The following is a 15193-nucleotide window of genomic DNA, read 5'->3' as shown; positions in this document are numbered from 1 at the left end:
GGAAGGGGGTGTCCTTGGGGTCTGGCCAAGACCTCTCCTCTCCCAGCTGTGCTCCCCCATCCCCACACTTGCCCCACTGTAAGCCAGCTCTCCTATACCCCAACTCCAACCACAAACTATTTTTCTATTGAATTCATTTATTCATTCAACAAACACTCCCAGAACCCAATCTTTCAGGAGACCATGCTGAGGTTTCACAGCCCCCAAGAAACCCATGGACAGGAGAGCAAGGGACTGGGCACAGACCTAGGGTCAAGAGAGGGTCTGGGAGTCTGGGTGGGTTTCTGGCCAAGTCTAGGGTGCTCTTGGGACCTGGGGTTGTGAGTTCTGCAGAAGGCAGACTTGCTAGTAAAGCATTTCCAGAGGTAATGACAACCGTGCAGAGCCTGGGGTCACTTATTTAACATCCCCATTCTGGGAGGGAAGAATGATGGGAAGAGGTGGCCAGAGGGGATTGGGGGTGCTGGGGCCCAGAGAGGGACAGCTTCCCGCCTGAAGTCACACCGCCAGATCATAGGAACCAAGCTCACGCTCATCCCTGGCTGCTTGCTATCCGGGGCTTCCGCGCCACAGCGCATCCAGCTGGGGGCTCAGGGTGTCAAATGCTGGCCGGTCTTGTGGGTTGGGCGACCAGCACAGCTGCATGAGCTCTTGAACCTGATGGTGGGAAGCAAGGTGGGCGGTGCTTGAGCTGAGAGGCGTGGTTTCCACTCAGTTCAATGGCACACATTCGAAGTCACCCCACTGCTCCATAGCTCTCCGTGGCTCCCTATGGATCTCTGAACAGAAACTAAGTTTGCCTGTGGTAATCTTCCTGCCCTGGCCTGCTGATGGCTAGAGTGACGGGCACACATTCCCCACCTTGCAACACATTTGCTTCTCTCTTAGCTCTGCTTCCTACTGGGAATGAACTCTAGTGGCTCCTCCAACAAGATCCACTTATGCCCGGGAGTGGCCTGCGAGGCCCCTTCATTGTCATGACATAGGATGTGTGCTTGCCTAGCATGTGCCTTCAATTCTCAGCACTGTAAAAAATAAATAATAAAAGAAACACTAAAATGTGGAGTTGAGAGTGGTGGTGGTGGCACCTGCATTTGTCTTCTCAGTCCAGAAGAGACTGAGGCAGGAGGATGTCGAGTTCCAGGCTAGAGGAGGCTACATAGCAAGACTTTGCCTCAACACAAGTGAAAACCACATTTCTGAAGCCCTTGAAGCTGAGCCTCCTCATGTAAAGCCTTCCCAGTCATGACCAATGCTGTCAATCAGGAATGGAAACTGGGAAACTTGAGTCTGTCTCCCTCACCTCAGTAGGGCAGGTGGAGGGTGGTGGGAGACGGCGGCCCTCTGCCAGCAGCTCCAAGAGGTGGCAGAGCGGGGATCCCTCACGCTCAGGCCCCATCATGCGCAGGAACTCCTGTGGGAGAGGAGCAAGTTAGGGCAGGACAGAAGGGAGGGCTGGGGTCAGGAAGGGGGCTGATACCATAAGGAAGGCCTGAAGGGTCAGGAGGACAGGTGGGGGTCAGGAGGGGATCTGGAGGTGAGGAAAAAGAGCTGGGACTCGGGGCTGGAGAGATGGCCCATCGGTTAAGAGCCCCGACTGCTCTTCCAGAGGTCCTGAGTTCAATTCCCAGCAACCACATGGTGGCTCACAATCATCTGTAAAGAGATCCGATGCCCTCTTCTGGTGTATCTGAAGACAGCTACAGTGTACTTATATATAATAAATGAATAAATCTTTAAAAAAAAAAGAGCTGTGACTCAGGAAGGAGGGCTGGGGTCAGGACAGGGGCTGGAAGTCAGGAGGAAAGGGACTGGAGGTCAGGAGGAAGGGTTGGAGGTCAAGAAGTGGTCTGGAGGTCAGGAGGAAGGACTGGAGGTTGGGAAGAAGGGCTGAGGTCAGGAGAGAAGGCTGGAAGACAAGAGAAAAGTTTGGAGGTCAAGAGGAGGGTTAGAGGTCAGAAGAAGACTGAGGGAGAGATGGGACCTGCGACGCACAGTGGATGGGCTGCAGCTCTTGTCGCTGTAGGTGAAGAGCTCATACAGCACCACGCCGAAGCTCCACACGTCAGATTGGCGGGAGAAGATGTTGTCAGATAGGGACTCAGGGGCGTACCTGAGAGCGGGACAGAGGCGTAGTCAGAAAAGGGTGTGGCCAGTAAGGATCGTGGACAGGGTGTGGTTAGGTTGGGGGGGACTAGGAAAGGGGTGTGGTCAGGAGACTAGAAGCCAAGACTGCATAAGGCGGCTCAGAGGCTGTCTGGGGACCTGTGGGCGTGGCCAGGTTGAGGGTGAGACTCTAAGTGGATTGGACGGGGCTTTGGATGATGTGCAACTGGGAAAGTGCGTGGGGCAGATAGGCATGCAGGTACGTATAAGTTCCATAAGGAGAGGAACCAGCGACGGGAAAGCGGAGAAAGATAGACAGAAGTGGGTGACGTTAGAGGGGCGAACCCCATGGAGCGTGAAAGGCCGGGCCGTGCGGAGGGGCGGAGCTAGAAGAGACCTGTGAAGGGCTTGGCTGACTGTGGTCACTGAGGGCGAAGCCAGAACAATGAGGTTAAACCATCACTCTGTGGAGAGGGTCGGGTAGTCCGGACTACACAGTTAGGCTGGGTACTGGTATAAAGCTGTGGGCGTGGCCTCGTGGGCGTGGCTACGGGGCTGACCCTGCTGTGGGCGGCGCCTCTGCGAGGGCAAGGCTTGAGAAGTGGACCGATTTGAGGCAGTAAAGTGTGGGAGTCTGGGGCTCAGTGGGCGTGGCGTCAGGGGGTTTGGTCTTTTTTTTTTCTTTTCTTTTTTTCGGAGCTGGGGACCGAACCCAGGGCCTTGCGCTTCCTAGGCAAGCGCTCTACCACTGAGCTAAATCCCCAACCCAGGGGTTTTGGTCTTATACCAGAAGATGGGACTTTGGCCCGGCTCGCGGACCACGTAGTAGTCTTTTCCGAGAGGCAGCAGCTTAGCGAGGCCGAAGTCAGCAATCTTCACATGCGCCTCACTCTCCACCAGGATGTTGCGCGCAGCCAGGTCACGATGCACGCAGCGGCGTGCGCCCAGGTACTCCATGCCCTGTAGGGGGCCGTGATAGCATGTGGGCCCGGGATCACGGACCCCAGAATCCCCATCCGGATCTCCACGCTGCTCGCACCTTGCAGATCTGCCAGGCGAACAGCAGTAGGCGGTCGTTGTGCAGGCGCGCGCGGTGGCGCTGCAGGAAGTCCCGCAGGCAGCCGCTGGGCAGGTACTCCATCACTAACCGCAGGCTCTGGCGACCTGCGGATAGGGAAAGTAGCTCTCGAGCACCTTTTACCGGGTGCATTGGTTCGCTCAAGCCCCAGCTATGGAAGCTGAGATTCATGGGGGTTAACGGCCTTGCTCAACACTCCCCAACTGGGAAAGGGTAGAAGCGGGACTCAAACCCCTTCCCGAGCTGCTGCCGCCTCTCACCAGGCCCATAGCTGACTCCCCGGTACTTGACGATGAAGTCACAGTGTAGAGCCTTGAGGATCTGAATCTCTCGCTGGAAGTCCCTCTGCTGTTCTGGCCCGCTGTGCTGTAACTGCTTCACTGCTACCAGGGGTCCCGTATTGTCTCCCAGAGGGTCGTAGCGGCACAGCTCCACGCTGCCGAAGTTCCCCTGTGGGAGGAAGAGAGCGCAGTTTCTGCCTGACCCTCCCACCCGCCAACTTAAGCCTCGCTCCACAAGCTCCGCTCACTCACCTTGCCCAGCAGGGAGATGTACTTAAGGTGTCTCTCCTCGAAGATGGCGGGGTCCTGGCAGGCATAGAGCTGGGCACCACCACACAGCTCATCTCGGGGATTCGGGATGCCAGGTGTGGGGTCTGAGAGGAGCTCGTAATCTAGGGCGGGGTCACATGAGTAAGTGGGGTATCTTTCTGTGCCTCAACCCCAAACTGAATTGGTGTGTGAACTCCATCTGAAACTTGCTCTCTCTGTGCATTATGAGATGCCCACGGGTACTTTGTGGGGAGTGGGAACGATCACAGTCCGGGCAAAGGCACACTCTGTGGGATCCCAAGGGCTACAGACACAAAGGGGACCCGAGAGGCAGAGCCATACAGTGACACCAGCCTGTGACCCGGATAACAAAATAAAACCAAATCCAGGACGATGAGGCAGAGAGAAATCCAGTCTGAGAGGCCAACCTGGGCTACACTGTAAAACACTAGCCTGGACTACATTGCAAAACAAATGCTGATTGAGTTTTATCTTAGCCACAGGTTAGTTCCAGCAGCTGTCTTAGCTCACATTGACTGCTGGAGCCAGCAACCTTCCGGGACCCAGCTCGGGGACCCTCTCCACCCCAGGGTACCTGATGTAATGAGGCCGTTGAGGTCTCTGAGGATGGCTCGGAAGGAGGGGCGCCGGCCAGGATCATACGCCATGCACTGTGCGATGAGCCCCTCCAGCTCTGTCCATTTGAGGGCCGGCAGCTGTCCCCGGTCCTCATAGAACTTCAGCTTCTGAGGGGCGAGTGTTCCGTTTGGGTTTGAGATGCCCGTCACGTGGTTTAACCCTACCCTCACCACACCAGATCCATAAGGCTGAGACCTGCTCTGACCTTGGCGGGCTCCAGCGAGGTAATGTGCATGGGTGCCCCGCTGAACACCTCCCACGTGGTGGCGCCAAAGCCCCACTTGTCAGCCTCCAAGTTGAGCGTTCCAGCTTCCTGGAGACACTCCGGGGCCACCCAGGGAATCCTGTCAGTGAGCACTGGAGGATGTGGAAGTGAGAATGGTCACGGTCACCTCCTGCACAGCGGGTCTCCTTTGCCAGTGCAGGCCCTGTGTAACTGTGTGTGCAGACACAGGACACAGGGTATAGTTGGGTGAGGCTGGCCTGTACTCACTTTCCAGGCTCAAAACAGTTGGGCTGACACCAGGATCACTCAGCTTGATGAAAGGTGGATTCCCATCAACCCCCTCACGAGCTAGCAGCACCTTCCTCGCTGAGACGTTGCCATGAGGGAGGCCTTTGTCCTCCTAAGTGTTTCAGGAACAGGGAAGTGTGGATGAGTGTTTGATGAATGAACACTATTAAGCAAACTCTTCTGCATCCTTCAAAGCCTACCTGATGCTGCCCAGACAGAACAGGCTTTGACAGTCACTGTAAGTCCATGAAGACATGTCTTGTGACCCTAACCTGCCCTTACACTAATCATACCTACCCTTAACCACCACGCCCCTTTCTCTACCTTCCCATGGCTTTAGGGACAGTTAAAGCCTCTAATCTCACCATTCAAGACACCCTCTCCTCTTACCAGTTTCCATCTCTATGCCCTGTCCCCCACAGCCTGGCCTCGACACCCATGGGTTTACAGTCCTTGATGCTCTCAACCCCCTGAACAGGCTCACATCCTGTTCCTTGCTTCAGTCCTCACCGAGCTCCTATACAAACTACAGAGCCTACTCTTCATTTCCTCATTGGTAGAGGAAATAAACACGGACACAGGAACACTCACCAAGTAGTTAAGGGCATAGGCCAGCTGCTTGGTCACCTGCAGTTTCCAGCTGGCCGGCACCAGGTGACCACGCTTGCGCAGGTACGTGTCAATTGCTCCAAGGTACACAAATTCCTGCACCATGATGCCTGGGGACAGGGGGAGAGTGGGGTGGTGGTGACACAAGTGACAAGGTGCTCAGCAGACATTGCCCCATCTGCCCTCTGCTCTTAGCTCAGGCTGGACTTCTCTTTTCTAACAGCTCCACTGAATAGATACAGTCAAGATTCAGAGGGGGTTTGCAAGCTGGCAATGTTGACTAGCAGTTAGCAGCCAGGTGGAAATGGATCAAAGTGGGCCTGGGGTGTGAGGTGGGTTATCAGAGGCATGGAGGTCAAGCAAAATGGAGGAGGGGCTGGGGCTGGGGTGGGGTGCGGTGTGGGGCTCACTGTCTCCAGCCATGCAGACTCCATGCAGCAACACCAGGTGCGGGTAGGATACTTGGCTCATCAAGCTTGCGGCTTCCAGAAAGGACTGGGGGCAGAGGAGCAGAAGTCATATGGATTCCTCCCCATGAGCCCCCGGTGGAATGCTCACCAGCTCCCGTTAGGCCCAGCGTTGGAAGCCCCACTAGAAGCTATCTCAAGTCTCTCAGGATGTGATGGGCTTGGGGAAGAGCTGAACTCCCACCCTCTCTTGGTTCTGCTCTTGGCCTTGCAGATAATCATGTTCACCATCAGTTAGACATGACATCTACATGTATACACACACACACACACACACACACACACACACACACACACACACACACACACAAGCCCTGTTCCTCTCCAGCCTCCTCATGTTGGGTTTTACAGCCAAGCTCAGAGTGGCTAAACTCAACTTTGGTTTGATGGGGTCCTACTATGTCCCCGAGTCTGGTCTTGAACTTCTAGGTCCCAGCAAGCCTCCTGCATGCCCTTTTTTTCTGGTCCCTGCCACACCTCCATGCAGTTCTGGTGTCTGGAGTCCATAACCTTCAGGAGGACTTCTGTGTCATGTGTCTCACCATCCACAACCTCCCGCCTATGGCCATGGAAGATCTTGGTAAAAGAGCCGTGACCAAGATTCTCGTGCTGGGAGAGACAGACAGTTGATGGTGGCGTCCATGTCTTCCAAGGGCCCCAGCCCTGGCTCTCACCCATCTGGCTCAAGGGGCCCTCACCCACTCCAGGCTGTCTGCTGGGATTGTGTGGAAGCTCAACTTAGTCAGCGCACAGCAGGATGGGGAGTGCCCGGGGGCAGGCGTGGGGTTGCGGCCCCTACGCACCACGATCAAATTGGACTTTTCTGGGTGGCAAGAAAGCAGAGGTCAGAGGTCAGAGGCAAAGGTTTCCAAGATTTGGACTTCCCATACTCAGCCTGGGGTGCCCCCAGAAGTCACTCCTGAGATGTGGACTTGGGGTTGATTTGAAAGCACTGGGTTCCCTCTAGGCTGCCATGATCTGTGTCAGCCTGGACACCACACTGGGGAGCCGTGTCCCTGCAGGGGTTCACCTCAGTGACATTCACCCACAGGAAGAAGTGAGGGACGGTGGCCAACTGAAAATACCTGACTTGGTGTCTGAAGACTGAGCCAAAAACTGTGTTGTCCTAATCACCTCAGTTCTTGGTTTCTGCCACCACCCGAGAGCTGCTGGGCTGCTTGGAGGAAAAATGACTCACCCTTGGGTCTGGGGACGCAGCAAGATGTGAGGTTCAGGGCAGTGCCGTCTACTTGCAGTCCAGAATGCCAGCAGGCTGTGAGCAGCTCCTGTAGGCTTCTGTGCAGCTGGCTGAGACCAACCAGGGAGAAAGCCCCACTGGGGTCTTGGCGGATGAGGCAGCCCTTGTAGTCGGGGCCAAGAGGAGTCTGTAAAGAGGACCTCGACCTGAGCAGAGTTTGGAGCAGAGCCCCTACCCCTTCCTCTCTCCCTGAAGGATTGTATGTTCAGTTCTGCCTCTAACCTCTGCAGATGCTGTCCCCACCTCCCATCCCCTACCCTGCCGGGAATGTGTTCCCTGAGTCTTCTCCAGTTCTTAAAATTATGTATGTGTTGGGGGTTGGGGATTTAGCTCAGTGGTAGAGCGCTTGCCTAGCAACCGCAAGGCCCTGGGTTCGGTCCCCAGCTCCGAAAAAAAAAATTATGTATGTGCATTTCTGTATTGATGCATGCCACAGTGCACATGTGGAGACTAGAGGGCACTTTATGGGTGTCAGTTCTGTCCTTTCACCTTGTGAAGGCCATGGATGAAATTAGCATCTTCAAGCTTGGTGGTGAAAAACCTTTCCCCCATGAGACAACTCCCCCCCCACACACACACACACAATTTTTGGTGCATAATTTCTCTATGTAGTTCAGGCTGGCCCGTAAGCTTGATCCTGCCTCAGTCTCTTAAATTCTAGGATTATAGGCCAGTGCTCTTCAAGGAAAAATGGAAACATCCCTTTCTGTCCCAGTTCAGGTGTCACCTCCTTCAGGAAGCCATCCTGGCACCAGCAGTGAACCAACCTGGACACAGGCAGTAAGAAGAAAGCTGTCATAGTCCTGCGGGCTGCGTCGGAGAATGTAGGAGCCCGGGAGGGAGCCAGCAGCCTTCAGCTTGTGGATGGCAAAGTCTAACCTGGGCCAGGACAGCAGCCAGGTTCAACCCAGACAGTTCCCGCTGCCCAACCCCGTCCCCTCTGTGACCCCGGCCAGCTCCTTACGTGATGGGTCCATGGCACAGCTCCGCCTCTTCCTCCAGCAGCCGTGGCGGTGCCACCTCCTTGCAGAAGAAATGCCTGGAGTCGCAGATCAGGCGAAAGTACCCATCCACGAGCGCCACGAAAGACAGCGCCTCAGGCAGCCCCGGGAACTCCGCTTCCTGCGCAGGAGAACTCTTCAGTAACAATGGAGCCCACCCCGCTCCCAGGGTCAGCACCAGAAAAACGGGTGCCAAGACCCACCAGGATGTGACCGTCCATCCTGGTGATGGTGACTAGCCGGTGCTCCCCTGCCGGACCCACGCGTGGAGCCTGCTTGATGCTGACATCCACGATTTCTGGAAAGTCACAGAAGGTCTGGAAAAGCTGAAGAAGAAAGGACAGACAAGCTAGAAGTCGGGGGATTACAGTCCTGGATCCAGCACAGCTTCCCGTGGGGCAGGGAAAGGGGACTAAGACTGGCCTCGTCAAGTCACGCCCACCGACCCAATCCTGACTATCCCTGTCCGCCCGGCCCCGCCGCTATCTAGTCCCAACCTTTGGTCACGCCCCCAGGTCCAGTCCCTGGGTAGCTCCACCCGCGGATCCGCCTCTAATTAACCCCACCCCCGTAGTGCAGCCAGTCCTGCCCGACTGGCCCCTTTCCTGATTGGTTCCTCCCGATTGCCTTCTTTACTAATTGCCACGCCTCCCCGCAGACCCCGCTCCTCAAGTCCCTGCCCCAGAACCTCCTGGTCCTTGGAGCTCCAGGCGATGCCATTATCCCCTGTCACACGCAGGCAACCCGGCTCCTCCTGGGCGCCCGGGAGTCCCACGAGGAAGGACTCAGTGGTGGCCGCTGGATGCAGCCGCTCAAGGTCTAGGATGTACTTGGCCATGAGTGCGTAGCGGTCGGCTTGGCAGGCTACTACACGGCGCAGCGCCTGGACCACGGTCCTGCGGATGCGCCTGCGCGTCACGAAGCTCTGGCCCTGGATCAGGTCGCGCAGGCTGGGCGGCAGACAGGCTTTGTAACTGTGGGTGGGGGGCACGCCGAGCTCTTAGGGTGTGAAGGGGACCCGAAGGACACATGAGACATACATCGGGGACCTTTCGGCAGGGTGGCTGCAGAAGTTGACGTTGGGAAGGAGGTACTTGTAGGAGTTCAGTAAGGGGAAACGATAGGGCCCCAGGTCCGCAGCCAAAAGAGACCACGGAGAGTTGGCCCCTGGCCCTCACCTGACGGACTTCAGCAGCTCTCCTGGCCGCTGGGCCTGCTTACGAGCCATCTGGGCCAGGTCCAGCACAGCTAGGCTCAGGAACTCTCCCTGGTCCTTCAGGCTAAGGCCTACTGGGAGACGCCCACTCACCAGGTCACTGCGGTGCTGGGTTGGCCACAAGATTTTGGTTAGGTGGGGTTCTGTCCTGGGAGCTGAGATGTTGCCTTGGGGTCCCCCATCCCTAGGTTGAGCCTTCCCCACCGAAGAATACCAACCTGGGCAAAGAGGTGTTCTAAAACATGTACGTCAAGGATGGCACTGGTCAAATCTTTGTGTAACCCAAAGCGGTGACAGGTCTCCAGTCCAAACCAACCAGGAAAATAAAAGCTGTGGGTTCCAGAATGGGGTGGTCCACTCAGCTGTGACTTCCCAGAGTCCAAGTTGGGTCACTGAAGTGCTGTGTGGCCTACCTATAGCAAACAGCCCAACCTCTCTGGTCTCAATATCCTCTACTTAGACTGAATAGAAATACTACTCTGGGGGCTGGAGAGATGGCAGTTGAGAGCACTGATTGCTCTTCCAGAGGTCCTGAGTTCAAATCCCAATAACCACATGGTGGCTTAACCATCTATAATGAGATCTGATGCCCTCTTCTGGTGTGTCTGAAGACAGCAACAATGTATTTATATATAATAAATAAACAAATCTTTGAAAAAAGAGAAAGAAATACTACCCTGAAGGTAAATAGAGGGGCTCACTTCCTACCGTAGCCTGTAGACCAAGACTTGAGTGTCCACGTCCTCTATGGAGAAGATGTGGCTTGGGGGGAACCAGCAAGACAAGTCCTCGGTGGCCAGAGCGAAGAGCGAATGATAAACGGGCAGGATGCCTGAAGAGATGGGCCCATCAGTTCACCCAAATCACCAATGCAACAACACAGGCTGAGCCCATGATCCTCCCTTACCAAACTTCTACGCATCCCGCAAAGCCCCAGCACTCCTTTTCTCAAGATGTTGCTCAGCCCTACTAAGTGGCCTGGTCATCTAGGGACCCACTCACCACAGGCCTTGGCAGCCCGCACACACAGGTCCTCAGCCAAGTAGTCCCCAAAAGAGAATGACAGTCGCTGGGGAGGCCCAGGTCCCCGGGGAGGAAGGAGCACATGCAGGGCTCCTGCTTCTGAGGATGAGAGGCTACAAGAGCGCTGAGAGATGAGAGGTGTCTCCTCGCTTGGAGGTGCCATGAGTATAGCCTAGAGAGGCAGAGAAGGGAGTGTGACTGAAAGAGAGGAGAGGAGCCACATTCCCTCGAGTGACAGACAAGCTGGGGACTAGGTGTCTTCTGGTCTGTGCACTTCTCTGCACCCCAGCAGACATCACCAATTAATCGATGCACAAACCTCCACATCCTAGCCTGGCCAGCCAAGCCAATACCCCAGGCAGGCATGAGCAACTGATGGCAGATACAGAAACAGGCCTGAACAGGAAGCAGAGGTTTTTAGTAGGGACAACTGTCTTATTCCCTATGGGTCTAAAGGTCACAGGGTCATCTAGGCTGGAGCCAGAAGCTTCTGTGATGGGGGCCCTGCTCATGAACCTGTGGATAGGCACTCAGGGGCCTGTGTTGTCTCCCAATCCTTCCTGGTCTCTCTTCAGCCCACTTAACCCCAAGTCTAACATCTATTTTATGCTCTTCCTTGGTCCTTACTGCAGGGACGTTCCCTGTAGTGGCCTAAGTGAGAATACACTTCCCACCACTCAGAGCTGCTGAGGGCAAGGGGCGGGGCCTGAGCACGTGAGAAAAGGCAGGAAACAGCCCCTCAGCTGCTCAGACCACAGTCCTCAAGGCCAGGAAGGTGGCTCACAGCCAAGTCCAAAAACACGAGTTTCACCCCCAAAGCTCACACTGTAGAAAGGGTGGGCCAACTGCGTAAAGTTGCCCTCCTACCTCTGCATGTGTGCCCCTCCCGTAATAAGACAACAAAAGTAGGCATGGTGGTACACACTTGTTACCAGAAAACTCCAGAGATGGAGGCGGAAGATTAGAAGTTCAAGGCCAGTCTGGGCTGCATGAAATTGTATTTAAAAAATTAAAAAAAAAAAATCTGTCCCGGCAGTGGTGGTGCATGTCTTTAATCCCAGCACTCCGGAGTCAGAGGCAGGTGAACCTCTGTGGATTCGAGGTCTACAGAGTGAGTTCCAGGGTGACACAGAGAAATCCTGTCTCAAATAGAGAACTTAAAGTCATTAACCTATTACCAGATGTGGTGGTACCACAACTGTCATCAGACCCTGTCTCAGGGGGTAAAGCCTGCTGGTCCCCAGGATCCACATGATGGAAGGACAGAACCCACTCCGGCAAGTTGTCCTCTGACCTCCGAACGTGTGCAAAGCACAATCACTCAGAATACAACAGATTAAAATGTTATAGAAGTATTAAAAAAAAATAAAGCCATCATCGTCTTCCCCAATTCTTGTTGCTCCTGGGAAGGCTGTAGAATTGCTATGGGTTTGGGGTTACATAGTGACTTCCAGGCCAGCAGGGCTACGGACGGACAGCCATCCCCAAAATGTAAGATATAAAGCAACAAAGCGGATACGAATATTAAAGAAGTTTGAGATTATACCTAATGGAAAGTTCGGGCCCTTTACCTCCCGCTCCTAGGACGGGAAGGTGGGGGCGGGGAGGTCGCGGCGCATGCGCGCTGCTGAACCGCCAGTGCGGTGTCTAGGCAGCGCCCCGCGCCCGCGCCCAGCCCGCACCAGCACCCCCCGCGCCCGGCGCCCGCGCCCCACGCTCCTACCTGCAGCCGAGCCGAGGCAGGGGGCAGCCGGGGCTGCGACAGGAAAGTCCCTGCTTCTTCCTGTGCGGCCCCTGAGCTTCCTGGCCGCCGTCATTTACGGAAAGTCAGGGCACCCTGGGGGCGGGGCGGGGCGGGAGGCCCGGGTGGTGGTAGACTAGAAACCTGTGCCGCTGGGCACCTTTCTGGGATAGAGGCCCGGCAGAGACAGAAAAGCAGGGATGCTGCTGGGGACCTGAATTCACAGAGCACACCCCCCCCCACTCCCAAACCCCCACTCTGCCCCAGGCTCCTGTCCATTCGTGTCCTTGGAGCCACCTGGACCTGCCCCGGGCCGGGACCTGCTGCAGCCAGCACACATTTCAGCTTCAGTTTCCACTCCACCCCCAACCTTTAACCTTCTAAAAGACACTCTGAGTAATGTTAAAAAATTACAGGTGGAAAAAACCCAAACCTCTGGGCCGCCCGGTCCTAATGAGCTAAGACTGGCTTTTTCCTGAGAAGGCCACCTGCATCCTGGGCGTGCTCCCATTTCCTCTGAAAACCTCGCCTTCTATTCTGCTCAAAAGCTATGAGATGGGGCCGGGGAGACAGCGGAGGGGCGTGTAGGCTATTGCCACTCAGATTGACTTGAGTTCCATCACTGGGACCCACTGGGATAGCCTGGAGGATTCTGAAAAGGCCTCAGCGGGTGATGGAGGAAGCAGGTCCTCCAGTCCTCCATCCCTGGCTCTGTTGACATCCTCAGGTTCCTAATAGGCTGAGGCTTGCACCCTGGTGCCTCCCTTTACCCATCTGTTGCCAGTGGGCCTGCTGCATGGGGCAGAACTAAGAGTGACACTCGGGGGAGGGAACTGTGCAGCTTTGATCCTCTAAAGCACACCAAGTTCTGTTCTCAGATGTCTCTTCAGGTGCCTCAGACCCAGAGCAACAACTCCTTAAATATCACACCCAGCAGGTTAGGCCTCTTGATCTGCCAATATGTCTGGGAGAGGATGAAGTGAGGAAACAGATGTCAGGAATGGAAATGTGAAGAGACAGCAGGTGTGATGCGGAGGATGAGGCAGAAGAATGACAGAACAAACCAATATGTGCCACACAACACAGCTCACTGGTGGAACTCCTGCCTCGAATCCCCCAATGAGGGGCTGGGGGCGTGGCTCGGGGTGGAGCCCTGTGTAGAATCCCCCAGTGGAGGTCTGGGGGGGGCAGAGGGTGGAGCCATGCTTAGAATCCCCAGTGAGGCGCTGGGGGCGTGGCTCAGGAGGTAGAACGCTTGTATAAGCACAAGTACCTGAAATTTCATCCCAGTTACCATGTAAAACAGCTGGTGGAGACTGGAAGATGACTGGGTCTTATTGGCCACCAGCATAGCTCTAGGCAGTAAGAAACCCCGTCTCAAGGGAAGAAGGTGGAGAGTGCCACAGCAGGACAGAAGGCATCCTTCTTTGACCTTACCCATATAGGACATGAAGAAGACACCCACACGGCCATTGTTAGGCATGGGAGTGCATGTGTGACGATCCCACCACTCGGAAGGCCAAGGCAGAAGGGTTGCTGCAGTCTGAGCCACATAGTGACTTTCAGATCAGTTCAGGTTACACAACTAAACCTTGTCGTACAAAATAAATTAATGTTTGAAAGAAAGAAAGAACTACTGTGTTCTCTTACAAAAAAGTTCAAAGCACACGGGGCATTTGTGTTAAATTTGGGGGGAAGCAAGGGTGCTATGGGAGCCTGCAGGGCCTGGAACCCTCCATTCCATCCTGAAGTAACTTCCCCTCTGCCTTACTGCTGTTAGCTAATTAAAATTTTAAAAAGGTGAAACAGGTACTCTTAAGAATTGGAGCCCTTAGGATTCCCAGGTTTGTAGGTTTGGATTCCAATGAGCTGTTTCAAAAACACAAGATTCGTTCGTTAGAATCCTTCTTCTGCAGGCAGCAAAACGGAGGCACCAAGTATTGGGAGACCTGGAGGTAGAATGTTGTGGATGGAGCCTAGGACACTGCAATGCAGCCCCCCCACACACACACTGGGGGATCCTAGGCAGGGGTGTGTTTGGGTTTGAATAAGAATGGCCCCCATAGGCTCGCCAGGAAGAGACACCATTTGGAGGTGTGGTCTCCTTAGAGGAAGTGTGTCACTGGGGGTGGGCTTTGTAGTTTCAAATGCGTAAGCCAGGCCCAGAATCTCTCTCTTCTTTCTGCCTGTGGACCCAGATGTAGAAATCTCATGTCTGCCCGGACACTTCCATGTTTCCCACCATGGTGATAATGGACTAAACCTCTGAAACTGTAAGCCAGCCCCAATTAAGAGTTTCCTTGGTCACGATCTCTCCACAGCAACAGAAAACTAAGATAGGATAAGGTCCGGCCCTGAGAGGATTCTGGGAAAGGCCTAATGAGGCTCTTGTCCGAACCACACAGAGGAACTTCTGCCTCGTTCTGGGACAGAGACTGCTGGGGGTCAACCTGGCCTTACATAGGTTTTTGAGGCCCAATAGGAGGAACCCCGTAGGTTATATGGAGGACAGTGAGTATGACAGCATTGGAATCAGGATCCAAGCACACGAAAGGAAAGGTCTGAGGCTGAGAGGAGCTGTCTCAGAGGTGGGAAAGGAGCCTGTGGGCATGTAATCCTGTTACTCAGGAAGCCGAAGCAAGAACAACAGGAGGCTTAGATGTTTGGGACACTTCACCTGGGGTCACCCACATAAACACTGAGGGGGAGCCTAGAATTTACACCAACACATAATCAATCATGCATGGGAACAAGACGTGAGGGTGACTCTGCAAAAGGAGTGGGGGTGAGGTGGGGGAATGGAGCAGTTCAGTGGTTAGGAGCACTGGCTCCTCCAGAGGACCCGAGTTTGATTCCCAGCACCCAATAGGTGGTTCACCCCTGCCTGCCTGCACTGCAGGCCCTGTGCTGGTGACCTGACACCCTCTCTTGGCCTATGTGGGCACCAAGCACTGAGGTGGTGCACAGACACACAAGCACAACACCACACA

The 15193-nt window shown here is 54.9% G+C and overlaps 1 protein-coding gene across 7 annotated transcripts; it reads right to left on the bottom strand.

Moving 5' to 3' along the window:
- Nucleotides 1-119: 119 nt before the first annotated feature.
- Jak3 (Janus kinase 3) lies at nt 120-13828 on the bottom strand. 7 transcript variants are annotated; one of them, XM_063275068.1, is made up of 25 exons: nt 12186-13828; nt 11388-11601; nt 10442-10634; nt 10148-10271; nt 9658-9769; nt 9402-9547; nt 8912-9197; nt 8427-8549; nt 8187-8344; nt 7990-8101; nt 7163-7349; nt 6663-6787; nt 6442-6573; nt 5908-5992; nt 5480-5607; nt 4868-5000; nt 4580-4731; nt 4331-4481; nt 3718-3857; nt 3445-3634; nt 3146-3270; nt 2894-3066; nt 1996-2113; nt 1304-1414; nt 120-657 (listed from the first exon to the last, which is right to left on the bottom strand). In XM_063275068.1, exons 3-25 carry the CDS (start codon nt 10623-10625, stop codon nt 550-552), a joined length of 3303 nt encoding a protein of 1100 aa, XP_063131138.1. In that variant the 5' UTR covers nt 10626-10634; nt 11388-11601; nt 12186-13828; the 3' UTR covers nt 120-549. The 7 variants fall into 7 exon arrangements, 6 of the variants coding, with proteins under 6 accessions (XP_063131138.1, XP_008769286.1, NP_036987.2 ...); XM_008771064.4 differs by lacking the exon at nt 11388-11601; NM_012855.2 differs by lacking the exon at nt 12186-13828 and having other exon boundaries at nt 11388-11438.
- Nucleotides 13829-15193: the final 1365 nt, after the last annotated feature.

The sequence above is a fragment of the Rattus norvegicus genome, chromosome 16, assembly GCF_036323735.1.
Source record: "Rattus norvegicus strain BN/NHsdMcwi chromosome 16, GRCr8, whole genome shotgun sequence".
Taxonomy (NCBI): Eukaryota; Metazoa; Chordata; class Mammalia; order Rodentia; family Muridae; genus Rattus; species Rattus norvegicus.
Note: the sequence above shows the minus strand (reverse complement) of the source record. Positions and strands in the feature narration are given on the sequence as shown.

Coding starts and splice junctions, on each gene's coding strand:
- Jak3 (XM_063275068.1), bottom strand. CDS start 10,625: ATGGCACCTCCAAGCGAGGAGACACCTCTCATCTCTCAGCGCTCTTGT. Junction 3,858..4,330: donor CAACGGCCTCATTACATCAG/GTACCCTGGGGT, acceptor ACCCCGCCCTAG/ATTACGAGCTCCTCTCAGAC. Junction 1,415..1,995: donor AGAGCTGCAGCCCATCCACT/GTGCGTCGCAGG, acceptor CCTCTCCCACAG/GAGTTCCTGCGCATGATGGG.